This window comes from Eptesicus fuscus, chromosome 3 (genome assembly GCF_027574615.1).
Source record: "Eptesicus fuscus isolate TK198812 chromosome 3, DD_ASM_mEF_20220401, whole genome shotgun sequence".
NCBI lineage: Eukaryota > Metazoa > Chordata > Mammalia > Chiroptera > Vespertilionidae > Eptesicus > Eptesicus fuscus.
This window is the reverse complement of record NC_072475.1, coordinates 82,071,490-82,098,172: the sequence shown is the minus strand read 5'-3', so window position 1 is coordinate 82,098,172 and position 26,683 is coordinate 82,071,490. Positions and strand designations below refer to the sequence as shown.

The 26,683-nt window shown below is 53.0% G+C and overlaps 2 protein-coding genes across 5 annotated transcripts in view; one reads left to right on the top strand and one right to left on the bottom strand.

Moving 5' to 3' along the window:
- CRYBG3 (crystallin beta-gamma domain containing 3) overlaps positions 1-2,527 on the top strand; it is a 140,919-nt gene extending 138,392 nt beyond the window's left edge. Inside the window, exon 22 of the mRNA XM_054714056.1 lies at positions 778-2,527. Within this exon, the coding sequence (XP_054570031.1) occupies positions 778-866 (89 nt within the window). The 3' untranslated portion in view covers positions 867-2,527. The remainder of the gene's footprint in view (positions 1-777) is intronic.
- On the bottom strand, positions 900-25,227 carry RIOX2 (ribosomal oxygenase 2). Of its 4 annotated transcripts, none has more exons than XM_054714054.1 (10): positions 25,197-25,227; positions 19,229-19,697; positions 17,542-17,661; positions 16,374-16,502; positions 10,149-10,252; positions 7,623-7,725; positions 6,794-6,962; positions 4,960-5,048; positions 3,317-3,403; positions 900-2,885 (listed from the first exon to the last, which is right to left on the bottom strand). In XM_054714054.1, the coding sequence occupies exons 2-10, from the start codon at positions 19,658-19,660 to the stop codon at positions 2,727-2,729; spliced, it is 1,392 nt and encodes a 463-aa protein (XP_054570029.1). In that variant the 5' UTR covers positions 19,661-19,697; positions 25,197-25,227; the 3' UTR covers positions 900-2,726. The 4 variants fall into 4 exon arrangements, with proteins under 4 accessions (XP_054570029.1, XP_054570027.1, XP_054570028.1 ...); XM_054714052.1 differs by having other exon boundaries at positions 906-2,885; positions 6,794-6,965; XM_054714053.1 differs by lacking the exon at positions 25,197-25,227 and adding an exon at positions 24,435-24,450 and having other exon boundaries at positions 906-2,885; positions 6,794-6,965.
- Positions 25,228-26,683: the final 1,456 nt, after the last annotated feature.

Below are 26,683 nucleotides of genomic sequence, written 5' to 3'. Positions count from 1 at the left end.
AAACAATTAGCCTCGTGGGTCAAGCAGGAAAAGCCTGAGGACACTGCCTGAGGCTTCTGCTCATTAATCAGCTGTAAAACTTACACTTGTCAGGCTGTGATCTTTGAGAACATTTTTACATTTGAATATCAAACCATAAAATATAATGTTTCTTAGAAAGAAACATCTCTGACTTCTTTTTTTAATATATTTTATTGATTTTTTACAGAGAGGAAGGGAGAGGGAGAGTTAGAAACATTGATGAGAGAGAAACATCGATCAGCTGCCTCCTGCACGCCCCCTACTGGGGATGTGCCTGCAACCAGGGTACATGCCCTTAACCGGAACCGAACCTGGGACCCTTCAGTCCACAGGCTGACGCTCTATCCACTGAGCCAAACCGGTTAGGGCACATCTCTGACTTTTTGCTATAAATTGCCATAGTCCTTAAAAGCCTTATCGGAAACCTCTGGGAAGTATTTAACCTTGTGTTTTCATCCAGCAAGGTCAGGGCCAGCAGGTTCAGGGCTGCTGCTGAATTGGGTTAGTCGTAGCCACTGTTGATGTAGAAACAAAACAGTACCTGGCACTCGGCCAGAGTCTCGAGCACCTGGTTCTCAGGCTCCTGTCATCGCCGGTCACAGCTCTCGTGATGAGGTGAAGAATAGCTCAGCCTGTGTAAACTCAGTTTCCCATTTTAGCCCGCTTTGTAATGACCGCGGGCTGAACAATAGCTGGTGGACACAGTTGAGCACCTGTGTGAACAAATAATCTTTTCTTTTGGAATTTCTGTTCTAGGAGGAAATTATTATGACAAGACCCACGTCATTGTAAATCAGCCCCTGGAGGGAGAAGAAACACAGAAATGGGACATTGAAATCCTGTGAGGCTCGGCAGCATCCCTAGAAAGGGCAAAGGGGGACGCGCCGCGCCTCCCCGAGGAAGCTCCTGGGCCCGGAGCGGCGCTTTTCCTGAAGCTTCACACCATGGGTGCTCCCCACGGGAGCTCAGCGTCTTGCCAACTGCTCCGTGCTCCTGTGAAGAACGGGTCATGATTTCTGGGAAAGGTTCTATTCCTGCTTCATCTCCAACTTGGGTGAGCGAGTCTACGGAAGCCTGTGCTTTCTCCCGTCCACCAAATGCGTTGCGTTCCTGACAGCATCCTTTAGGGCCCTGGCAGTGCTGCCGACCTGTAGTTATTCACATCCTTGTACACGTGTGGATGAGTGCAAGGCACGGGGAAGTCAATTCCTATAGGTCGTGAATAATTTTTAGCAATATTTGAAGAATAGTTAATAAACCTATTAAGCTGCTATATTAATAGCTAAACCTTAAAGGTTTTCTATTGAGGCTTTTATAACTGAAGCACCATAAGTATTCATACTTGTAACTGACCCCAGGGAGGGACCTGAACTTTTATTAGAAAAAAAAACTCAAATATGGAGTATTGTCTGTGGCCATCCTTTGCTCAGTCCTTCAGACTTAAAAAGCACAAATCCCCTGACCATCCTTGCGCTCTAAGTATTAACAAAGACACCCTCTGGCCACAGGACTCTCTCAGTGTTACCTGTCCCGGCGTGAGACCTCACCCTCGGGTCTGCCTGATCTGCCCTCAAGAAGGGTTTATTAAAATTGTTTCACCTCCATATAACATAGCCAGGTATGTATTTGCCTGATAAAGGGAACTTTCACATGTTCAAATTAAAACCAAGTAGTATTTGAGACTTGACTATACCATTTTACTGTAAGTAAAAGTGGAGTTGATTTTTCTACGAAATAGAAAACTCAGTGTTCCACTCCCATTTTAAATAGCTTCTGTTTAAGCAGAATCAGATAGGATCTCATCACCTTGGGCTTAGTTTCAAGTAATCATTGCCACCTTTAACCATACAGTTCACAGGCATTTTTCCTTCCTGAGCTGGTTTTAAACTGATAGTTGGAGATAACTGTTCCCTTTATCCCCAACTTTTGCCAGAAAGCAGAAAAATGTCCTATTTTTTTACATAGAAAGATTAAGTTCTCCAGTGGTATTTTTTAAAATATCAGTCTATATGCACTTTAGAATGTAAAATAACAGGAATTGTTTAAATTCAAAGACCCACTATTTTGAGAACTTTTTATAGACTTGGTCTTTCCGTGTAGATATCATTGGGGTTTTTCCTTTACTCTCAGGCTCTTGTCATCTTTCAAGCAGCATCTATAAAACTCGCTCACGCCCATAGACATGAGTGCCTCTCATTAGTGTGGCAGCATTATTTAATGAAACTTATAGGGGTAACTTTATTTTAAATGGGGGGCTTGTGTATACAAAAGGAATGTATATTGTCATTGTAAAAAAAAAAAAAAGTTAAAATTTTTTCCTTCGTGTTAATTGCTTAACATTTTTCCAGAGCCAATGAGGCTCTTTAAAGAAGTTTCTTCCAAAGAACAGAGACAAAGCCAGGTAACAACTTTTAAATTTAAATGATACCTTTATTGTCGTTGTGCCTTTCCTACCACACTGGATTAAATAAACTTGTCAAAAGTATGGTTTTGCCACTTTCTAGGACACTTAGTTCTGTGCCATTCTTTCTTTAATGCATATGAGCACTTGTAACCGGTGGGTCTCATGTTACTAGAACACACGTAGTCAAGTTGTATGTAACCATCCCTCCAGCCCTGTCTGTTACTCGGAGCAGCGGGGGCCCCAACATATGAATGTTTGCTTTTCCTGTGTCTGTGAAAGCTAGACTCAGTGCGTAGAGGCGCTAGACTACCTGGAGTAAACATTCTGTCCAGAGAGACAAGGCCAGGCTCTCCTTTTCCTCGTCTGTAGCAAGTTTCAGGTCCTTGACAGAAATCGCTGAGCTGTTCCAAATTTGCTTCAGTGCATCCACATGAGATAAAGGAAAGCGGAGTCCATGCGCCTGAAAAGGATAAACCAGTCAGATATACACCACTTAGCCTCTCCAGTGGCACTTCCATATAAACTTCCAAAACTCCGTACGGAGTTATTTTTTACACCCTTCGTAAGTATGAAACTTGTTTCAGATGGGCTAGGCTATTCACATAAACTATAATCAGGTAACTTACAGAATTTGCCAATTCCCGTATGAAAACTCAGACTTCATGAAGGACATCCTAACGTAAATGCTCCGCATGACGTCACACCTTTCCTACACGTCCCAGCTAGTGTCTGCATGTCACAGAACCATGTGACTCGCAAGGGCTGTCAGGTGTATGGAACGTTAAGCCCGTACTGCAGTCATAACAAAGCACATTCCCCATAAATCGGAGGGAACACTCTTCCCAGCCACACAAGCCACAGGAAAAGCATCCACTTTAGGTTGGAACAAACCTCTGTTTCCTCGTTCCCCATCATGTGTGTCTCCCTCCTGTTCTGTAAGGAATGGTAGATGTAAACCATCTTTTCTTGAGTTTCATCCTTTAAAAAGAAAAAGCATGAAGTCATCAACAGAATTTAGAGGGTTTTCCAATAACATGGGTCAACAACCAAGAAAAATCTTAAAACCTCGGTGCTTGAGTGAAATTTATTGACTACTGTAAAGAATCCTTTTGGCAAAACGTTGTGATATACAGTGTGTGCGCCTATTACTTCATTACAGTCCTCACAGATTACTATTTGTTCGTAGCAAATAACATATAAAACAGTACACCTGCTAGAGCATATTCAGAAACTTGATTTCATGAAAAAAGTAACCATTTACATAGCAACCTAATGAAATACTCAAGTTTCTTCAGTTAATCACACCTGCACTTTTTTTGCATCAAAATTTGACATGAAAATTATGGAGTGAATATTACCTCTAGAGTAATGCCAGCTGTGTGATCTGTAAAACTTCCGTTCCAATGACAGCAGCCTCCCCAACGGTCTCTACGTGCCTCCCGCTCCCTCCCACACAGTGCAGCTCCCTGACTGCCAGGGCCTGTCACTCCCTGTCCCCTCTGAGGTGAGGCTCAAACACCTTGGCCTGGGAGAGAATGTCCCCAGGCTGATGGATTAGCAGAGTGACGGCGTGTTTTGAGAGCCAAATTTTTTAAACTTTTGAGGTTCTGTGTCTATTAGAAACCAGCCTCTCCAGGTCTGGCCCTGACGGCTGGAGCATGGAGTCTGTTCATGGAGACATCTAGGTGCCCCATCCCTCCGATCATCCTGGGGTGCCTCCCGAGAAAGCGGACTAGGAGGAACCGGGCGAAGCCTCAGGTCTCTGGGCTGTAGGGGAGCCGTAACAAGTGCAGAGGGTCCAACCCAGACCGGATGGAGCCTAGGAATTCATGATCTCAAACTTTCCCAGCTGATTCTATGACCAGCCAGTTCGGGGAGCTACTGGGTCACGTATGGAAAGTAGAGTATCTTTCTACAGGATAGAGATTGTTTTAAAGAAGAAACATCAACAAAACTGTATGTAAAGACAGACCTGCAGTTTACAGGATGGAAGAGGGACTGAGGTAGGGAGACGCATGGACAGGGTCCACAGTCGTCTGAGCAACGTGGCCTGAAACCCAACTGGGGGCAAAGACCAGACATTAATCACTATGTGAGGGGAATAAAAAGGGTTCTGTGGGCCTGGCCATGTTGCTCAGTGGTTGAGCATCAACCCATGAACCAGGAGGTCATGGTTCAATTCCCAGTTAGGGCACATGCCCAGATTTCAAGCTCAATTCCCCAGTAGGGGGCATGCGGGAGGCAACCAAGTGATGATTCTCTCTCATTGCTATTTCTATCTCTCCCTCTCCCTCTCCCTCCCTCTCTCTGAAATCAATTTTTTTAAAAGATTCTGTGGGAGATGAGGGCAAGCAAGCCCTCAATGCCCACCAGGAAGGGAGATGTGGAACAGTGAGGTTTGGCACTATCCGCCCTAAAGCAATGGCAGGCGCTGAGCTGTGAGAGCAGAGGGACTGCCAGAGGGAGGGTGTGGCCACCTGTTAGTCTGACGGACAAGCCCTGAGGACGGAAACCTCTCCCCTCCGGATACTCACAGACCCACCCTGATCCGGCATCACTGTGAGGACGATGTGGTCTTTATGTTGCAGCCTCACGATGCTGTCCAACCTCGGCAACTGTCCACCTAGAGAATCCAGACAGAAAGGCAGTTTTCAAAAGTGGGTCCCACAGGATCCAACTAGTCTGCAGGTGCAACTGTGTAAGGAACACATTTACTGACAAGCTGCAGTGAGTCCAACCCGGGCATTTACTTCTTTCCCTGACATTTATAGTGATGCTACAGCTTACATCCTTATGGAGCCCGTTCTCATAGTGAAGACAGACGTATGATGAGTCGATGATACATTAAATAGACATAAACAGTGGAGACAGGCCCTGCCCTTCTGCTCAGAGCACTCCGTCTCGTTTATCCTCTTTTGCCGCTTATTCTACACGTGGACGCCAGAAGGAGCACCTGCGTTCAGACCGCACCACCCCATCCATTACTAGTTGCGTGACTGTGGCAAATAGTCTGTGTAGATCAAGCAAGGTGTCATGTAAAAGCCACCTAGTAAGGTTCACAGGAAAAAGATAATTTTCAAATCGAATTTAACTTAGTGAAAAGGCAGCCACCACAAACAGAGTAGCCTAAGGGGCCCTCTTCCCGGGAGGAGGGGTAAGGGATCACAGCTTTACTGACTACAGCGGCGAAGACAAGGAAAACCAGAACCATATTCTGGCCGTTTTCTGAGACTCAGGAAACTCTGTTCGGTTAAAGATTAAAATATGTGCTGGTAAAACATTTGCTATTTCGAAAACATACAATCAAAAACAAATCCTAAACTTCCCCCAAAGATATAATAAAAATAGAATCAGTGTTAGAAGGATTGTTTATGCTAGTGGTTCTCAACTGGTGATTCACAAGGCTTCTGTAAAAGTTGGTAAAAATACTGCCCTCACTCAACCCCACTGAGGAGAGGGAAGCCCCTGGCCCGGCCTGGCCACAGCCTCTCGGCGCTCCCCGGAAGTGAGGCGGCGCCAGAGGCCATGTAACACACAAGGCGGCTGACTGAGGGGTCAAGACAAACAGGACCGCTGCGAAACATGTCGGACTCGGGCAAAGGAACATCGCCTACACGGCAAAGTGACCAGACAGCTCGTATCCTGGCTAATGAGAGGCCGCTGCTGTTTCCCGGTCGTCACGTCAGTCCTCCTGCTACGAGGTCAGATGTCCGAGACCCAGTCACAGGAGCCCCCGACTTCCCGCCGGCACCGAGCCCAGAGCAGAGGCTTTTACTGAGATGCCCCATGGCTCCCAATCGCGTGTGGGCCTCTGCGCTGCAACAAGTCGGCAAACCCCACTGTGCCGACCACGGGGGTTGGTGTTGCTGGTCTTTGCTACGGAACATGGAAGTCACCACCCCCCGGACGCGTGCATTTTAGGTCACTTGCAGCCTAAACCTGTCACAAAATAGTCAGTCACCTGGGACTTGGGGGAGGTCGGTGAAAACCTCGGGCATTCTCACATTTCACCTGCCGAAGGGCAACTTTCTACCCATCCCTGAGTTAATTCCAAGGAGAATGTCTCCATGTTCAAGTCCTTAAAACGCCGAAGACGGCGTTTTACCCGAGTACCTGTGCATACACACATTTCTACCCAAAAATCAGAGCGCTCATTCCCCACCTGCTGGACCCAAGGTCTGTGCATGTGACTTGTGAGGCACAGGAAGCTCAGGCGTGTGTGCAGCATGTGTTGTCCAACCACACACACTAGAGACAGGTCCAGCTCCGTGGTCATTCTAAAACGCTCCACCCTTCCACCTGCTCAGAGGCCCACCCAGGAACGCCTCCAAGTGCATCAGCCCTGACCGCCGGAGCCGGCAAGCTCACCTGGCGTGGAAAGCGCTGCTCCGTCTCCCACATGGAAAGGGGGGAGTCTGTTCATGGCAAAGTCCTTCTTCATGTCCGACGAAAGCAGCTTGTGGGTGCCTTCCAGGCGGTCTGCCAGCGTCCTCAGAAAGCCACTTAGCCGCCTCCTCGCATCGGCTGTGGCTTCCACCTGCTAGAAACAGAGGAGCGTCCTGGCCCGGAACCCAGCAGGACTCGGGGCCTCGGTCCCGGTCTCCCGAGCAGCCCCTGGGGTAGACACATCCATGTCACCCCCAGAGAGAGGGGACTGAGGAGACCGGAGCCCCTATGAACAATGTCCCATTGTTTCCATATAACCACTGCTCCTCTGAAGCTGCCTAGTGTTTGCACACACACACAAAATCCATTTTCAGGATTATGCCTAGAAAGGGATCCTGGAAATGCAGTCTCGGCTCTTGCCTCTCGGAAAGCAAATCGCCATCCTGAGGTGCCTGCCTCAGGCAGCGGAAGCACCGTGGCCCAACTCAGCACTAATGCACGCATCTCCTCAAACCAGCCAATCAGGGCTGTTTCCCAACGTAAACCCAGGACGGACAGACGGACGGACAAGAGAGCCAGGGAAGCAGCAAGGCCGGCTCCCCCGGCTCTTCATGCAGAAGTCTCACCGCTGCCCCTGCAGTGGCGGCCACGTTCCGCCCACAGGGCACCGTGGGCTCCCGGTCACACACAACGAGCAGCACTCCCGTGCGTCCCAAACCCCCCAGCTCTGCGGGGCCAGCACAGGAGCGGGACGATGGCTCCTGGGAGAAGGGCCCTGGAGCCCGCTCCGGCCCCCCTGCTTCCTCCTTACCAGGAGCAGCCGCCGGGGGATGCCGGCCCGGAACCCCACGTCTTCCTCCGCGGCATCAAACACAAGCCCCGAAACGGCGTCCAAAAGGAAATCTCCCCACGAACTGGAACGCGCACCACCACCAACAAAAACAGAACAAAACATACGGAAACCGCTGTTACTGTAAAGCCAGACACCCCCAGCGGCAGCCTCCCGCACTCCGGGCCCGGCCCCGGCCCTCTGACTCCTTCCTGCGGGCTCGGCAGGCACCGCTCTCCGCCCCGCCCAGACGCCCCGGGCCGCCAGGGGCGGGAAGCCAGGCTTGCTTCATGGTTTCCCTTAAAGACACCAGAGAATTAAACACATACTGTCATGAAGTAGAAAGTTCAAGGGACCCATTTTTTTCATGTTTTTAACTGTGACAAGTGTCTATGAGGAGAGCTCTGCAGGAAATTTTAACAATCATCATAGGACCAAGAAAGTTTTATGTGCAAAAATTCCAAAAGCAAGACATTTAGGGTAACAGCAAGATCCCCGGACTGTGTAATTATCCAAAAAATTGATCTTGCAACTTGCTACACTCTAGCAATGGCTTTACTGGGGTAGGGGGTAGAAGCCAGTGGCCAGAAAGAACATCTGGGGAGGCGATTCAGGGTTCAATTACCTTTGCTCTCTCGGGGCGTTTAGAATTGGCTCGCCCCTAAAAGTGCCCCCGTGTGAGAAACCACTCCCGGGGGTGCTCTCTTTAAACATCTCTTAGCTGTTTAAAATCTTCCTGTGTCCCCGGCGGACTTGGCTGTGTGCGAAATGGAACTTCACAGTGTGACGCTGGCTTCTCACTCAGTAAGCAGAACTAACACATCCATACTTCCCTCCCGGACAAGCGGCAGAGGAGGACAAACGCCACAGGAGAGCATGCTCCCAAGACATCCACGACCACCTGGCGGCCGCCCGCTTTGCGACTTAATGTCACCCCAACCTCACATCCTGGAGCGGGAGGGCGCGTGCAGACCTCCCCGCAGCACAGAACAAGCTCTGCCTTGCGGGTCACAGGGCGGCCGTGCGCAGCAGCCCCCGGAGGAGCTGAACTGCGTTCAACAGCTGTGTGCTCTTCTGCGAGTCAGAGCGGGTCTAGGGCCTCTTAGGAGTTCACGTTGGTAAAACAGCCAAGTCACCTGCTGCTGCCCACCCGCAGCCCCCATGTTCCACATGCCACCCTGGAGAGGTGCTGGGAAGAGGCCCAGCCTCCCTCCGCCCCCTTCCTCTCTCTCCCCCCCCCCCCCCCCCCCGCGCCGCCACAGTGCCTTCAGGAGCACCAGGCCCAAGGCACGGGGACACCGCCAGGGTGCGGGGTCCTTGAGTAACGTGTCCCCTCTCACTCAGCTTGGGTGACGCCCAGCTTTGCTGAGTGCACCCTCTCTGCTCCAGGAGTTTGCTCTGCACACCTGGGATACAATTTATCACAGCCTACCCCCCTCCGACACCACTTCCAGGGTGTGAGCCCCAGAGGCCCTTCAGCGCCAGCGCGGGGCCGGGCCTGCGTGCTGACACACTGATGGCGGGTGTTTAAGCGGGGTCTGAGCTGGCAAGGCCGATGCTATCGGGAAATCATGCACAGGGTGCCGCTGCCCGGGGCCTGCCATGTGACAGGAATGGAGCATGGTTTTAACCGGAACCACTTTCGGGTCTGACTTCCAGGCGGCCTCTCCCGCTTTAACTCCTAGGACGGTAAAAAGTGGGAACCCTCACAGAGACCCAGAGGTTTCGATGGTAACAGTTTCTGTTTGGGGGGATGAAAATGCTTTGGAACCAGACAGTGGTGATGGTTGCAAAACAGTGTGAGTGTCATTGATGTCACTGAACTGTACACTTAAAAAGAGCTAAGCCCTGGCGGGGCGCCTCAATTGGTTGGAGTGTCGTTCCCGACACCAAAAGGTTACGGATTCAATTCCTGGTCAGAGCACACACCCAGGTTGTGGGTTCAATCCCCGGTCAGGTCAGGCAACCTAACCATTTTTTTTCCTCTCAGATCAATGTTTCTCTCTTTCTCTCTCTCTCTCTCTCTCTCTCTAATCAAGGGGGGGCAAAAGTAGGTTTACAGCTATTCATATGGAAAGATATACAGATTATGATTATTACAACAGCTTATTTATTATTATAATAGTGTACTCACAATTGTACACCTACTTTTATCCACCCCGTATATATTTACCACCATAAAGATACTTTACAGAGAGACAGACACACACACTAGAGGCCTGACTCACTACCGCAGCCGTGCCTGCAGCCATGGATCCTTCTTCCTAAACTGCGGGAGCCGTAATTTGGAAAGCTCCCTGTGTCATACAGTCGGGTCCATGACATCCTCAGGAGGAAGCCCAGGCCGGCCTAGAGCACGGACAAGACACTCAAGGACTAAGAAGTCAGCAAAGGAGCCTGAGCACCCCCTGCCCCCCCATAAGTGCGAGGGTGGTGGCCCCCCCTCCTGTCCTCCTGAACCGCGGCTGGGAGCTGTCCCGGGACGCCAGGCGGGGGCAGGGTGCTCACCTGCTCTGGTAGGTGCTGATGGTCAGGTGAGTGGAGTGGGCCAGCCCCGGGGGCGTGTCCGCCTGATGGATGGTCCCTCTGGGAAAGTACAGCAAATCACCAGCCTGAAGGGAGGGAAGGAAGAGGGGAAGAGTTAGCAAGGATAGCTGCTCCGTCCTCTATGTTTTACGGAGACAAACACAGGCCGAGTTTCCGTTCTCCGTTCTAGAAACCTCTCCTGGTGGTGCAGGGGCTCCTGGGGCCTGCGGGCTGAGCCCCTCTGGTCTGTGACCCAGTCCCGGCGAGGCTGTCAGAATCTGGAGTCACTTTCTTCATTCACAACTAAGACCAGACGTACCTGGCCCAGGGACCAGGGAGGTGAGGTCGGGGCCTGGGAAGCTGCTCCCTCTCCACCCAGTGTGGCTGTGAAGAGTAGGATCACACAGCAAATTACCCTCCCGAAGCCTCAGTTTCTTCATCTGTAAAATGGAGGCAACAGCCCCAAATCTCACAGGATGACCTTGAGGGATAAAGGAGCTCTGGGGCGGTGATGGGTGGGCTGTTATAACACGGTTTGACCCGCCAGTCCCTGCCAGTCTGTGCGCCCTTCCAGGCCCAGCCTATCTCCATCTGTATCCCCAGAACCTAGGCTACCAGGGCACCCAGCACACGTGACAGACTCGAGAAATGTTCAAATGAAAGCATGCAACACCAAACAACCCCTCACCTGAACCTAAACTTAGACAGAAGTACAGATCAGGCACTTCCTCGGGAAGGTGAGCCTCCTCCACCCTGTCTGGCTCTCTCCCAAGCCAGTGACACAACTGCCCTCCCCAAACCACCCTGCCCTGAGCTGCCCCCTACTCCCACCTGATGAAGGGCACTGCAGCAGCTGCCGAGGGCGGAGAGGGCTCTGGAGAGCTGCTTCTCTCCCGTCTGCAGCCACAGGAAGAAGCTGGCTCACTGGGTAAGGGCGCGGACCCTCTGGCTCACTGGGTAAGAGCGTGGACCCTCTGGCTCACTGGGTAAGGGCGCGGACCCTCTGGCTCACTGGGTAGGAGCGCGGACCCTCTGGCTCACTGGGTAGGAGCGCGGACCCTCTGGCTCACTGGGTAGGAGCGCGGACCCTCTGGCTCACTGGGTAAGAGCGCGGACCCTCTGGCTCACTGGGTAAGAGGGCGGACCCTCTGGCTCACTGGGTAGGAGCGCGGACCCTCTGGCTCACTGGGTAAGAGGGCGGACCCTCTGGCTCACTGGGTAAGGGCGCGGACCCTCTGGCTCACTGGGTAGGAGCGCGGACCCTCTGGCTCACTGGGTAGGAGCGCGGACCCTCTGGCTCACTGGGTAAGGGCGCGGACCCTCTGGCTCACTGGGTAGGAGCGCGGACCCTCTGGCTCACTGGGTAAGGGCGCGGACCCTCTGGCTCACTGGGTAAGAGGGCGGACCCTCTGGCTCACTGGGTAGGAGCGCGGACCCTCTGGCTCACTGGGTAAGGGCGCGGACCCTCTGGCTCACTGGGTAGGAGCGCGGACCCTCTGGCTCACTGGGTAAGAGGGCGGACCCTCTGGCTCACTGGGTAAGAGCGCGGACCCTCTGGCTCACTGGGTAAGAGGGCGGACCCTCTGGCTCACTGGGTAAGGGCGCGGACCCTCTGGCTCACTGGGTAGGAGCGCGGACCCTCTGGCTCACTGGGTAGGAGAGCGGACCCTCTGGCTCACTGGGTAAGGGCGCGGACCCTCTGGCTCACTGGGTAAGGGCGCGGACCCTCTGGCTCACTGGGTAAGGGCGCAGACCCTCTGGCTCACTGGGTAGGAGCACAGACCCTGGAGGGAGAGCTCAAGAAATATCAGATTGTCCAGCTGGTGTGGCTCACTGGTTGAGTGTTGGCCCATGAACCAAGAGGTCACTGGTTCTATTCCTGGTCAGGACACATGCCCAGGTTTCAGGGTCCATCCCCAGGGTGGGGCATGTAGGAGGCAGATGTTTCAATCTCTCTATCCCTCTCCCTTCCTCTCTCTCTAAAATCAATAAAAATATATATTTTTTTTTAATGCTTTAAAGAAATATCAGACTTAGCCCAAGCTGGTTTGGCTTCGTGGATAGAGCGTCGGCTTGCAGACTGAAAGGTCCTGGGTTCGATTTTGGTCAAGGGCACATGCCCTGGTTGTGGGCTCGATCCCCAGTGGGGGACATGCAAGAGGCAGCCAATCAATGCTTCTCTCTCATCATCGATGTTTCTATCTCTTCTCCCCCTCTCCCTTCCTCTCTAAAATCAATAAAAATATATTTAAAAATTAAAAATATCAGATTTAAACCTTTTTTTAAATGTTAAATCTGCCTTAAAGCAAGAAACAATATGCAACTATTATATTCAAAGGGCTGTCCTGGAGGCTTGCTGGTCATGAACCCAGCTGACCGGGACATCAGCAGTTCAAGTACACAGATGCCTTCCTCCCAGTTAGAGCTAGCGTCGCTGGGTGTCTGGGTGCCAGTCCTCTGGTGAGGCCCTCACATACCTACTTCATTAGTGCATTTTACTCATCCCACCAGCACTGATTACCACTCCCCCGCCGTCCCCCACGCCCGGCCCCGCGTTAGGCACTGAGCAAAGACCTGCCTCGTGCAGTACATCCCAATGAGCAGACATTTGAGGGGGAGAAGAGGTCACAAACACAATGAAGACATGCCGGTGTGGCTTGGATTTTTTAAAGTAGCAAATAAGTTATGTCAAGTGGTGGTGAATGCAATGCACGCACAGGCAGCAGAGGAAGGGGAGGGGCCGATGCCCATGGAAGGGGAGGCGGGTGTGCCTGGGGGAAGAGGTGCTATTTTACCCAGAATGCTCAGGGAAAACGTGCTCTGCTAGAGGGACATCTCAGGAGAGACTTTAGGAAGTGAGTGAGCCAGCCATGTGACCACCTGGGGAGAAAGCATGGGGGCGGGGGCAGTGCCAAGGTCCTGAGGCTGGAGCGTGCCCGGCGCATTGGAGGAGCCCCTGGCAGGCCAGTGCAGCTCAGGGTAGTGAGTGAAGGTGGACGTGATGGGAGTGAAGGTGGAGTGAGTGAAGGTGGACGTGAGGAGAGGGCAGGGGAGGGGAATGGAGGGGAGGGGAGGGGAATGGAAAGGAGGGGAGGGGAGGGGAGGGAAGGAGAGAGGAAGGGAGTGGGAGGGGAGGGGAGGGGAGGGCAGGGGAGGGGAGGGCAGGGGAGGGGAGAGGAGGGGAGGGGAGGGGAGGGGAGGGCAGGGGAGAGGAGGGGAGGGGAGGGGAGGGGAGGGAGGAGGCAGCAAAGCAGCCGACTATAGGGCCTTCGGGGCTGCTCTCAGGACTGGGCTTTTGCTCTGGGTTTAATACAAAGTCCCGGAGGGCTGGCCGAGAGGAGCACCGGATCTCAAAGGGACCGCTGTGGTGGTGATGCCGGAAAAGTCTGCCAGGGGCACACCAAGTAGGAGGTTTTTGTATAAATCCAAAAATAAAAAATAAAAAAATAAATCCCTGTCCAAGGAGTTTGTCCTAAACAAGTAGAGAAACGGTGACATTTATAGAGAGGAGGAGGCTGGGACAGGGTGGGGCGTGGTTTTGATTTGGGAAATAGGAAATTTTCAGCACCTTTTACCTAATTGAGACTATTTAAGTCTAGAGTTTGAAGACATGGACTAGAGATACAACACAGCATTCAAGATACATCAGTGTAGACGGCATTTAATCCTTGGAAGTGGCCACGGATTGAGAAGAGGTCCAGGAGATGACCCTGGCCCCCTACCTGCAGAGGTGGGAGACTGAGGACCAAACAACGGGGAAGGACCAGCAGCAGTCAGAAGGTGGAGAAATAACCAAGAGAGGGCGCTTCCCGGACACCCGGGAAGAAGGCGAGTGTCCCCGTGTCAAATGCCGCCAACGGGCAGACTGAGGTGGGGACTCGGGGTTGAGCCCTGCCCTGACCGCGGGAGGTCACGGTAACCTTGAGAAGGGGGCTCTGGAGGAATGGTGGGAAGGAAAGCCTGCAGGGAGGGGAGAGGAGAAGCAGCCGAGGGCACTGTGGCAGGTCGTGGCAGGCCCCCAAGCTGTCCATGTCCTCACTCGGCGCCTGTGCACAGACAACTGCAACAAGTGTGATGACGGTTGCAAAAGGAATCAGGTAGCTGACAGGGAGGTTTTCTGGACTGGGCAGGTGGGCCCTTCTAGGGGGGGCGTTGGCCGGAGAACGGAGAGACCAGGCGGCCAGCTGCTGGCCCTGAAGACGGAGGAAGGGCTGGGAGCCCAGGATGCAGCGGCCTCTGGAGAGGGAAAGGCCTGGAGCTGCCCTCCGACCTCGGAGGAATGCAGACCACGGACACCCTGACTGCAGCCACGGGCGGTCCCCTCTGGACTTCTAACTGAGGAACAGGAAGGTAACAGATGTGTGTTGTTTCAAGGCACTGAGTGTGTGTAAATTTGTGGTAATTTGATAAGCAGCAATATATTGACATATACCCATCTCTTCGGTAAGGGAGGCATCAAAGTAATATTTTTCAATCATTACAATCTACAATGTAAACGCTGTGGTCTCCGTTTTAATGAGGAGACTTAGATGTAAATAACTTGCCCAAGACAGACAGCTCCTAACTGACAGCAGAGGGACTCAAACTCAGGTCTGTCAGATTCCCAGGCCACAGGGCAGTTTCCGTGACAGGGTGCGTTCACCCCAAGATCCTGAATTGGGCAGATGCGCCACACAGGCAGCCACCGGAGTCGGGGGTGAGAAGGACCTATACATACAGCCCCCACCCCTCAGGGGGACCCAGCTTTTCTGTTGCATATCCTGGGCATTTACGCACCATCACGTCTGAGGGGCTTCACGGATTAAACTCGCATGTACACAGACATACAACTGGAAGGGCCTGCGCACAGGATGCTGCCCTGCTCCTTCGGGAGGTTCGGGACTTCTAAGGAGCTGTGATCAGGGCGATGAGTGGGCGGAGCTCCACCTCCTCAGTCCCGCCCTGCGACCCCGGAGGACCAGGCGGAGCCCAGCCCTCGGGCAGGGCAGGGAGCCAGTCATCAGCCTGGGTAGCTCAGCCCTGCCTCAGAGACCAGGGGCGGCTTAGCCTTCGGCCTAAAAGGCCTAAAAATAATCAACGAAGAGCCTCGATAAACATGCTTCTCCAAGACCAAGGACTGCCCAACTCCCTCTGTAAAGGGTCAGAATGTCTGTGTATTTGTGGTTTGTGGGCCACATGTCTCGCAGCAAGTAGTCTCCCCCGCGGTGTGAGGTGAACGCAGTCCCGGACTGGACACGGGCCATGGTTCGCTGACGGCTGACCACGAGCACAGGAAGTGAAAGGTACCTTCACTGTTGGGTTTACTTAAGCCTCCTACAATGCAGGCACCCGTCCTAAAAAGGGAGATTGTTCCCCAGTTATTGGCAGGCAGGCAAAGATTTTAAAATCAACAAGGGGCCACAAGGCACTGAGTAAGAATTGGGCACTAATTATAACATCAAGATACAAGAAATTTTTTTAAAAAAAAAACCATAACTATATACAAGTATACCAGGTAGGCAGCATCTTCGGAATGGTTTGAATGAACTATTATCTTATTGACACTGAAAGAAATTAAATCTATGTTTTGTAGGAAAAGGTACAAAGCTTAATGACGAAGCTCTTATCCCTCTAAGACTGTTTCTCACTCACCCCCACCTGCTGGGGTGGGCGGCCACGACCGCTGCAGCTAACTGCTCACAGACAGGCTTTCTGAGCAGCACCCGCCAACGAGCCAGGGCATCAAGCCGCCCCGGCGGCGTCCGGAGCAGGCGGTTCTCCAAGGGTAATCACTGCTCTATGGCGGCGATATGCAGGGGCGGGGGAGAGTGCAGAGAGTCGGATGCAGTCAGGGGGAGCAGGGCCACTCTGGAATTTACCAGCAGGAAAACGAAGGGTCCCCGGCTGGGCTCTGCCTCAGCCGCCTACACCCAGTGCCCACGCCCCCCGCGACCCGGCCCAGCTGCCCAGGGCCAGCCTTCCACTTTTACCCGAGAGGAGTCAGAGGACAGCAAGCTCATGACCCGTTCCTGTTGGACGTGGCCTGTATTTGGCGATTACATAAGGTCATTTGGAAAATAAACTTAGCACTTCCTTGGCTCACTTCTACCAGCGACCAGGTGTCTGGGGAAGCCGCAGTGCTGCCCCGAACCCTGGGACACACTCCATGGGACCGAGGGGGATCGCTGAACCTCCAACCCGATTGTCTGAGGGGCTTCCTTCCCGTACCTTCAACGTGAACTCGAGGGCGGGCCTCCCGAGCCTGTCCTCCGCCTCCACGCTGTACTCGCGCGCCAGGGGCACGGTGGGCCGGTAGAGGCGCCAGTGCTTCTGCCCCTCCAGCTGCAGGACGAACACCTGGGGAGGGAGAGCCACAGGCCGAGGTCAGAGCTTCCCCACAGGGAGCCTCCGAGGGCTCCGGTGAGTCACCAGTCTCAGATGAAAAATAAAAAGGAAAGATCAGACACATTTCACTCCACACGTCAGGGCCGCCACTACCGGCTTTAGCTTGTAAGAAGGCTATCATCCTTCTCCCTTTCGGGAAGCCTCGCTGAGTTCTCCACAGCCCACGACAGACCACCATCTCATTCCTTTAAATCTCCGACCGACAGCTTACAGCCCTGAATCTCCCGTGGCAAAGCCAAGCCTCAGAGGTGACTGGATCTAAGATCCTGAAGATCATCTCTGGCAGGTAGGAAAGCTGTAAGCTTTTTGTTCTTCATTCAGCCAAAGGTATCGCAATACTCTGTTAAAAACACATTTTTAAAGAACCAAGAATTTTTAGAAAATGCATTGGTATCAAATTGCTCTTAAAGGGAGGAGAAATGACTTTTTACTAACTACTCTGTGTTCACACCTTGTGTTGGTACAAAAATAAAACCACAAAATACCGAAGCCTGAAAGCTAACTGTTTCTGGCAGCTCCCGGGAGTGAAACCAACGCTTGTCAAGGTGCCAGAGCTGGAGGGGAACCATGACCCTCACTGCAGCTGCCCCCAGGCTGTCACAAACGGAAAAATGTCTGTGTTTCTGGCAGCTACAAAGGACAACATGAAAGCAGAGGTAAGGTCTGCTTTGTGGCGTCACCTTACTAAAGACCAGACACTGGGAAGTTAGAAAGCCAATCACCCTTTTCGTGGATAAACTCCACAGAAGGTGTGGCCCTCGGATCCGTCGGCTGGAAACCACCGGTCCCCTCGGAGAAGGAGCAGGAAGGAAACCGTTGGGTGGGCGTGGTTTGGGCCCAACAGCCAGGTGAGGTCAAGGTCTCCAGAGACGGCACAGGAAGAGTGGACAGAGACCTGGCCCCAGAGGTGACCTGAACCCTGACCCCCATCCTGACCCGACTCTCAGCAACTCCCCCTTCCCCGGGCCCCACAGGGCTCTTCCTCTCTCACCTCGACGTCGTCGTAGTGGGGCGGCAGGCCCTGCGAGCCGGCAGGGGTTATGTACACGTTCGAGCCGACCAAGGAGCCAAAGTAGCATTCCAGCTTCTCCTGGATCCTCCAAAGTTCATCCTTCAAAGGAGGAAGAAAGCGGGAGGGGAGAGTCCATTAACAGCAAGGCGGGGGCGTGTCCTCCTTTGCTGATGGTCTGTACTGAGCTATTAACTCCCAGACACCGAGAATTGAGAAGCAGTGAAAGAGCCGACACCTCTGCCCTGGAGAATTTTCTGCGCTGGGACTGACACACAGAACAGACTGGAGCACAAAACCGAGACTGGCAAGGCGGGCAACCTGCAATCGGGCAGGCCTTTATGCAGGGAGATGACATGATCCAATTTACTTTTTATGTATTTGTGTATTTATTTATTTATTTATTTATTTATTTATATCTTTATTGTTGAAAGTATTACAAATGTCCCCTCCAATGACTCCCTCCACTCCACTCCCGCAGTTAAACATCCCTCTTCCCCCTGCCCCCAACCCCAGGCCTTCACCACACTATTGTCTGTGTCCATGGGTTATGCACGTGTGCACATATGTTCTTTTGTTCATCTCTCCCTCTCCCCTGCTTCCCTCTGAGTTTAGTCAGGCTGTTGCATGCCTCCATGTCTTAAAAGCTACCGTGTGGGGAACGGACTGTCGAAAGCAAGAGAGATCAGTCGGGAAACTGCAAAGGCCGCAGTGAGGCGAGGGATGGCGGTGGTGGGACGGGGAGGGAGAAGCGGAAAGGCCAGCGCGCACTGGAGGTAGCACTGCCAGGACCTGCGGATGCGCTCCTCCTGGGCTTTTGGCTGCACGGTGTGTCAGCTCCGTTCCATTCACTGACGGGAAAGACTGGCTAAAGAACAACTTTTCGAAGGGGACAAAGCGTTCTCTCTTAGACATGTTGAGTTTGAGCTGCTAGAACCCCCATGAGGAGACGTTTTTAAGTGAGCTTCTGGCTCTCCGTCTGAAGTTCTGGCAAGAAGGACGGGAGACTTACATGTGGGAATTCCCCGCACAAAATTAGTATGTAACTGAATGGGAGAAGGAATGACAACCTAGAAAATGGGTACAGACGGAGAAGGGGGGAAGGGGCCGAGTACATTCCCTCTCTCCAGGCACTAACCCACTCTTCGGGGTATAAGCCAGACCGAGGGGCCGAGAGGGGAGCCCTATATATCCCTGCAAGAGAGAGAGAAACCAGACTTTCCCAAGGCAGCTGTGAAGAGGGAGGGAGGACTGAGGCCACACGGACACCCGCACGCTCTGCAGCCTCGACCTAGGCAGATGCAGCCGTGAAGGAAGGAACTTCAAGGGCATGACCACCTGGACGCTACTCCGCATGCCTTAAGGAAGGGGCCAACCCAAGAGAAAGGTCTGCCTTACCCCAAGACAAAACCAGCCCACAGGACTTTTAAAACGAGCAACAGAATTCAGCTTTTGCAGCTCTGTGACTCCCAACCACGCCCACCCCGCATGGGGACATTTTCTAACAGTTTGGCCAAAAGGCAGCACAGAATGTCCTCGTCGGAGAGGCATCTGAAGGCAAGCCGGCAGGAGGCACGTCAGCACCAGGCCACAGGCTCGGCCTGAGCTGCTCTGTGGCCGCATGTTCGCCCTTTACACGCGAGGGTTCTGCAGGGGGAGAACCTGTTACCTTGAATCTCTGAGGCTGGTGAAACTGAATTGTTGCCCTTTTCTGATCAAAATCTTTTCTCAGCTGGAGGAAGTGCACCTTGCCATCTTTATTTAAAACCTTCTTCTTCCCATGGACGCAGCGGCAGACATTTACGTCTCGTCCGTAGGACAGACCCCGGCCGCACAGGCCCTTCAGGTCTGAGAGCCTGAACAGGGACTGGTAATACGTGGCCAGCGCAGGGTCCTCTCTCTGAATGAGCAGGGGCTTCTGCTCCCAGAACTCCTTGAAGAAAGTCTCTGTCTTGATGGGCAAGATTAAACTTTCAAAGAAACCACCGGGGCTGTCGAAGTTCAACGTGCAGGGCCCCCCAGCGGCCTCCACCTTCGGCTGTTTGCAGGGAGCAGGCCCCTCTTCCTGCCCAGTCCCCGCAGGCTTTGCTTTCTTTGGCATCGCTCCGTCTTCCGGATCACGCCGAGGAGAGGCCAGCCTACCGAGAGAACAGAGAGCGTGTGTGGGTGCCCGCAGGTCCTGCTCAGCCAGGCCCGGCCGGCCATGAGCCTCAGAGACCTGTGGGTCCAGGCCTTCTCCTCAGGATGTGCGACCGCCTTAAGCCCACGCACCATTCCGCCAGCGAGGGTTCAAACTGCGGTCCCACGTTCCTCTGAGGACAGCGCGTTGTCCTCGCACACAGCACTGTGCTGGGGAACCCTCGTTGTTAGTAGGAAGTGTAATTATCCCGACTGAAATGACTCGACTATCTCAGCAGCTCCTCGTCACAGGTTCAGCCTGTGGCCACTGACACAGCAAAATCGAAAATCTTTTTAATTTGGCTCCCATCAGCACCAGGTCCCAAATCTAATGAGATGCACTTTGAGTTACAGACACTTGGCTGGAGAGCCACCAACAGCGGCCCCTCCAGGCGCTCCTCACCACGGCGCCACCCCCATCTGCCGTCCAGGGCGGCAACTGCCACGTCCCGGCCAGCGGTGCCAGCTGGTGGCCGGAGCAAGAAGCAGCCTGCGCCCCAGTCTTCCTCAGCCACGTGAAACGCCCACTCCCAAATCTCAGCTCATGCCTGAAAAGTGCCACTTCATCAGAAACCTCCCCCCCATTAACAACAACAATTAGAAGCTGGAAAGTGAAGGCTGAAGACAGTTATATCCCAAGTCTTTAAAGAGCTGTAACTTAAACATAACAACATTCCCACATCATAACCCTCTCACACAGCACTGCTCCATCGCGGGTGTGCACCCACCCCCCGGCGTTAGGTCCGATGGCGGGCGGGGGCTCTCTCACACTCCCAGGCAGGGGTGCTGCGGGCCCACAGACCACACCGCGGGGCAGGAGCAGCAACACGTGAAAGCACTGCCAAACCTCTCGGAACCGCCCCCAAGCCACAGCTCTGGTTATCAAGCAGGTGTCCTTCATCTGGGGTTCAAGAATGGTAATTCAAATTATATGAATCTCCTGAAACTGCAAATTTCTATTTAAATTTTTTTTTCTAGGAGGCAGTGGTGGGTCCATTGCTTTCACCAGGTTCTTAAAGGAGTCTCTGTCCCCAAAAAAAGGTTATAAAAATCTGCACTTATAGCCCTAGCCAGTGTTCCTCAGTAGTTAGAGCATCTGCCTGCTCACCAAAGGGTCAAGGGTTCGATTCCTGGGCGCATGCTTGGGTTGTAGGTTCAATCCCCAGCACGAGTTGGAGCACGTGCAGGAGGCAACTAAGTGATGTCTCTCTCACACCAACCTTATAAAAACCAATTTTTCCCAGAGACCAGTAACTTATTAATAGATGTTATGGCTTCCTATTTTGTTGGGCTATCTGAATTGCAAGAACACTGTTTTCTGCTCCTCTGTCATTATAACTAAGCTGTATTTCAGCTGCAACGTGAACTAAGTACAATTAGTGGTCTGGCCTACGAATAAACCCTGGAATAATTTGTTACATATTGCAACAACTAATTTATTAATAAATCTTTAGAATGCAATCCAAATGTAAACTGAACACAGTAGGAAGTGGAAAAGTCAAAATACAAAACTCTCTAGTGACCTCATTTTAGCTTCTAAATTTTGTGCCCACAAATAGCACAGATCAAGTGCTTTTGGTGGGAAAACACGGGATGATGTTGGAAAACTAATAAAAATAGACACTAAAAGCTTGCATGGGAGGGGTAAGGGCTTAAGCTTAGAAAAGAAGTTAACTTTAGTGTTTTATAATGTGTCATCAATGAGACAAAAATTTGCTGAAAATGTTTCCTTTTCCTTTCAAGTTTTCCAGACCATTTTGATTTCTCAACCAAAGAATCAAGGCTTCACTGAAACAAAGTATTCCTAGTACTTAGACCCCAGACATGAAAACGGATTAGCAAAGAGCACTGCTATCCTGTGAAAGGCCAGTTTATGGCTGACATCAGCGAGTTTTTACTCAGGAGCGTTCCCACCACTATTTAAATGTTAACAGTGGCTGCCTATGGCCCCAGCTGGTTTGGCTCAGTGGATGGAGCATCGGCCACAGACTGAAGGGTCTCTGGTTTGATTGAGGTCAAGGGCACATCCATGTTTCTCTCTCTCTATCTCACCCCCTCCCTTTCACTCTCTCTCAGAATCAATGGGAAAAAATCGGGTGAGGATTAACAACAACAAAAAAAGAGTGACTGACTCTGACTTAACTGTTTGTGCAAACAATGTGTTTTATACTGAACATCTGCTTTCCTTCTGGGAGTCTAGGATTGATTGATTGATTGATTGATTGATTTTGGTTAATCCTAACCCAAGGATATTTTCCATTGATTTTTTTAGAGAGAGAAAGGGAGGGAGAGAAACACATCAATTGGGTGCCTCCCGAACTTGCCTCAACCTGGGCTGGAATCGAGCCTGCAACCGAGATACAAGCCCTTGATGGGAATCGAACCTGAGACTCTCAGTCCACAGGGTGGACGCTCCATCTACTGAGCCAAACCAGCTAGGGTGCGAGTCTGGGAGTTTGGTACATATTGCAACAACTACACTTCCAGGCAAAGGATGCTAAGGTGACTAGCCCCCAATTAACAAAAAAACCCTGGGCACTGCCTAATGAGCTTCCCTGGTTGGCAACTGTGTAGCTGTCACAACTAGTTGCTGGAACATTACGCACTTGGTCACCTTTTGCTATAATCATTCAGCTGGGCTTCTTAGCAAGTCACTGAACCCAGGGTGCCCTGACACATTGCTCATATTTAATCTTTAAAAACAGATTGGCTCAGGAGGTTTATATCATTAAAAGTACCCTAAGATGAAAAGGTAGTTTCACATTCAGCCACACATCTCTTAGCCCTCACAATCGGTCAGCTTATAATGTAAGGATGTCAAGAGCAGGAAGATGCAATTGAAAGGCTTTTCTTTAAGCACAATATATGAATACAGTTATATAAGCACATTCCTCAGGAAGTGTGCTTAGACAAAGTGTGCAGAATACTAATGCCAAAAATATAAACACTTAAAGCATTTTTTCCATCTACAATCACTAACAAACACTAGCACTGCATAACAAACGCCTTTGTTAGAATATACATCTCACTGTTTATACTGCCAAAAGTTACATCACTTCTTGTTCCTCTGTGTTCACACTGAAATGATTTGAGGCTCAGGTCATTGGTACCTAGCTTAGAAGTTACTGGGAAAATATACCGTTTCCCTGATTCTCACACTATCCATATTTGTAAAATAACAATTCTTTTTAACAGCTTTTGAGAAGTGGAGGGGAGAACAGATGACATTCCACACCCCACTGAACCTACAAAAAACTGCAAGATGCATCACAATTTCAGAAATAGCTAAAAAAGGCATATCTTAGGGTCTAAGAAATATAATTAAACAACAGAATGCTTTGTACAGAACAGTACAGCCCAAACAAGCCTGCCTATAAACCTCACAGACCACCCAAGCAGAAGTGAGAATAAATATTTGTATGAAGCTGAGGGGGAGGGGGGAAGGGGCGGGGGACAAGCTTTTAAAAAACAACTCATACAAATTCTAAATCATTCTTTTGTACACCTAAAATAGTATAACGTTCTATGGCGATTATATTTCAATTAGAAAAAAAAGCAATTATACAATTTGAATTGACTATAATCATTGCAATCTAAAATTACTAAATCAAAAGAAACATTCATGATTCACATTTTACTAACTGCCAACAGATTTTAATTTAAAAAAAACACACAACACCAACTAATCTAAACAATTCTGAAGGATTAAAACTCTACAAGAAAATCAATACCCATTCTACAGCCAGCAAACATAAACAGAGCCTTTCTAGTGTTACTAGTAAGTGTCCTAACCTTGTCTATGGGAAATGACTGACAAGAAGCCATAATGCAGCTTCTTTTTATTTAAAAAAAAAAATTATTGATTTCAGGGAGGAAGGGAGAGGGAGAGAGAGGAGAAACATCAGTGATGAGAGAGAGTCATTGATCAGCTGCCTCCCAATGGAGCCAAACCCTGACCTCCCTCCCGGTTCACCTTGGCCGTGGGCGTCTTTACAATCCCCACGCGCACCCTCTGCGCCACGCCCGCCCGGCGGTGACCCCGCTTCTCGAGGGAGGGAGCCGCCTGCACACACCCAGAACCCGGCAGAGGGGCACACCGAGGTCCCGAGAAATGTGTGCTGCGTGAACGTGTTCCCCGTGTTCCTCTTTGGTATATAACTTTGGAGAAATATCCCCAAAGCTTCACAGAAATGACAGTTCTTTTTTAGGGGGAGACCTGATGGCTGGTTCGGTGGGGGTTATTCTTCCCACGGCAGCGGGCCCTGGGGTGCCCCACAGGGCGGTCCGAGCAATGGCCAGCGGGGCCTCAGAGCGCAGAGGAGTCGGAAGTGTGGCGAGCACACACTCTGGGCCACATCAAGCCCCGCGGCTCAGCCTTCCAGGAGCCGGGGCCCAGGGACCTGGCCGACACAGGGAGTTCTCCGCGTGCATTTCAGGTCATCACTGAACGCGCACCCTGCCTGACAGATGGGGTGCTGCCTGCACGGGCGGCGTAGCCAGTGATGGCGAACCTATGACACACGTGTCAGCACGGACACGTGCAGCCATTTCTGATGACACGCAGCCGCTGAGGAGGCCGCATGCCGAGGAGGAACCATTTGCTGCTCCTGAGGATGAAACATTTGCGAAATAATGTTTTCTCCTCAAAGTGACACACGACCCGAGTTATGCTCAGTTTTTGGCGAAGTCTGACACACCAGGCTCAGAAGGGTGCCCACCACTGGCAGGCCCACAGGAATGGTGTCAGTTCGGAGACCCTAGCTCCCGGGCTGCAGCTCATGGCTGTGCCTCAGTGACCTGAGTTACCGGCGTGAGGCCGGAGAGGCAAAGCCACCCCAGCGACGGTGGGAGACGCGGGTGCCCCCACCGAACCCGGAGCCCCGCAACCCAAGGCCGCGGGGCTGAAGCGAAGTCGTGGTCCTGCGGCCCCGCCTCCCCGGACTCGGCCTCCCGAGCGGCGCGCGGCCGGGGCTCCCTAACCCGCGGGACCGCCCAGCGCCGGGCGGCTGTGGGGGGAACAGTCGGTGACAAACGGGTGGTTGGGAAGGGGAGGCTGCCATTTTAATGTCGGGGTGGGGCGAGAGAGACGCCCCGGCCCCGGCCCCGGCCCGGACTTCCGACCGGCAAAGCCGGGCTCTCGGGCCCCTGAGGGCGGGGCCGGCCCACGTGGCGGCCTCAGCCTCCCCGTGCAGCCTCCAAACTTCCCGGGCGCTCGGCCCCGTCTCCGGGCCGCCGGCGAGCACGTGGGCTGCCCCGGAGCCCAGGCCCCGGGATCGCACAGCCGGTCGGCGGGCGTGCCCAGCCCGCAGCCACCCGCGCCCGCTGACCGCGCGGCCGCACCGAAACCCCGGGCCGAGCCGCGGGGAGGGGCCCACCTTCCCACCCGCGCCCGCTCGGAAGCCCGGAGGACGCGCCCGGCCCTTCCGGCCCCGCAGCGGCGGCCCGGCCGCTCTACTCACCCGCGTGGCCTGTTGCGCGCGGCGCGGGGCGGGGCGGCGGCGGGGCGGGGCGGCGGCGGGGCGGGGCGGCGGCGGGGCGGGGCGGGGGGGGCGGGGCGGGGCGAGGCGGCGGGGGCGGGGCGAGGCGGCGGGGGCGGGGCGAGGCGGCGGGGGCGGGGCGAGGCGGCGGGGGCGGGGCGAGGCGGGGCGAGGCGGCGGGGGCGGGGCGAGGCGGCGGGGGCGGGGCGAGGCGGCGGGGGCGGGGCGAGGCGGCGGGGGCGGGGCGGGGCGGCGGGGGCGGGGGGGCGGCGGGCGGCGGGGGCGGGGCGGGGCTCGGGCTCCGCTCCCGCCGCGCCGGGCCCGCGGGGAGGGCTGCTTCCGGCGCCCGGCACCCTCGCGTGTGGGTATTCGGCCCCAGGCTTCTGTCTTTGGTGTGGAAGGAAATAAGTTGTTTGCTTGTGTTTAGTTGGCGAGCTGAGGCTCTGGACGTGGAACAACCTTGTTCTTCTCCTGGGGAAACGGAGGCCGGGAGCGGGGAAGCGAGTTTCCCAAGTTTCGGGAGCTGGGGTCCGGGTTCGCCCGCGGCTTCCCTCTGAGCTTCCCATGCTAAGCCGTGCTTTTTCATACTCAGCCAACTGAAATTTATATCCCTTTGCTCCCAGAGGGAATTAATCCCGGTTTGAAGGGTACTGGAGGTTTTTGTTACTGTGGCTGTGGAAACAGCAAAAGCAATTATTTAAGTAATCTGGGCCTAAGGCTCCCCTTGGACTCTAAGGTGGGAGGGGAGGCCCGGAGGAGTGTGACAGACCTCTGCCCGGGCCTGTGCCTTTCTTTGCTCTGTGGACAGAGGACCACCCAAAGGAAGTGATTTCACGGTCAAGATCATTGAGGCCTATATGCCTGCTTCTCATGGTCCAGTGACACGTGAGCAAATGGGAACACAGTATATGCGCTTGGCTAACGCATGTTTCAAAGGAAGAACAATAGGAAGCCTTGCATTGAGTCCTCCCTTTCTGTGAGGCACCCTGCACTAGGTGTTTCCTAGGCTCCTCACTTCATCCTCACCAGCCTGTGAGCACCTCCCTGGTACAGCTGAGGAAACTGAGTCAGCAGAGGTTCCCTCACTTACACAAGGTCACACAGGTAGGAAGTAGGAGAAACAAGGCTGGAGCCAAACCAGTCAGTCAACTGTAAGTTCTTTTTCACTATGTTCCACCTCCCACTGTAACCCACACGCTCCCTGTCAGATTCCAGTCAGGGAAACTCAGAATTCACATCCAATTTATTAGCCCTTTAAAATGGGGGACATCAGCCTGGCTGGTTGGCTCAGTGGATAGAGCATTAGCCTGCAGACTGAAGGGTCCCAGGTTTGATTCCAGTCAAGGGCACATGCCCAGGGTTGCGGGCTCGATCCCCAGTGTGGGGCGTGCAGGAGGCAGCCGATCAATGATTCTCTCTCATCATTGATGTTTCTATCTCTCACTCCCTCTCCCTTCCTCTCTGAAATC

What these genes read in the sequence shown, in the direction of transcription:
- RIOX2 (XM_054714052.1), bottom strand. Translation starts at nt 19,660, where the DNA reads ATGCCAAAGAAAGCAAAGCCTGCGGGGACTGGGCAGGAAGAGGGGCCT. An exon ending in ACCAGCCTCAGAGATTCAAG is followed by an intron (nt 17,662 to 19,228) that starts GTAACAGGTTCT and finishes CCTCCTTTGAAG; the next exon opens with GATGAACTTTGGAGGATCCA. An exon ending in ATCAGCACCTACCAGAGCAG is followed by an intron (nt 7,726 to 10,148) that starts GTGAGCACCCTG and finishes TGCGCGTTCCAG; the next exon opens with TTCGTGGGGAGATTTCCTTT.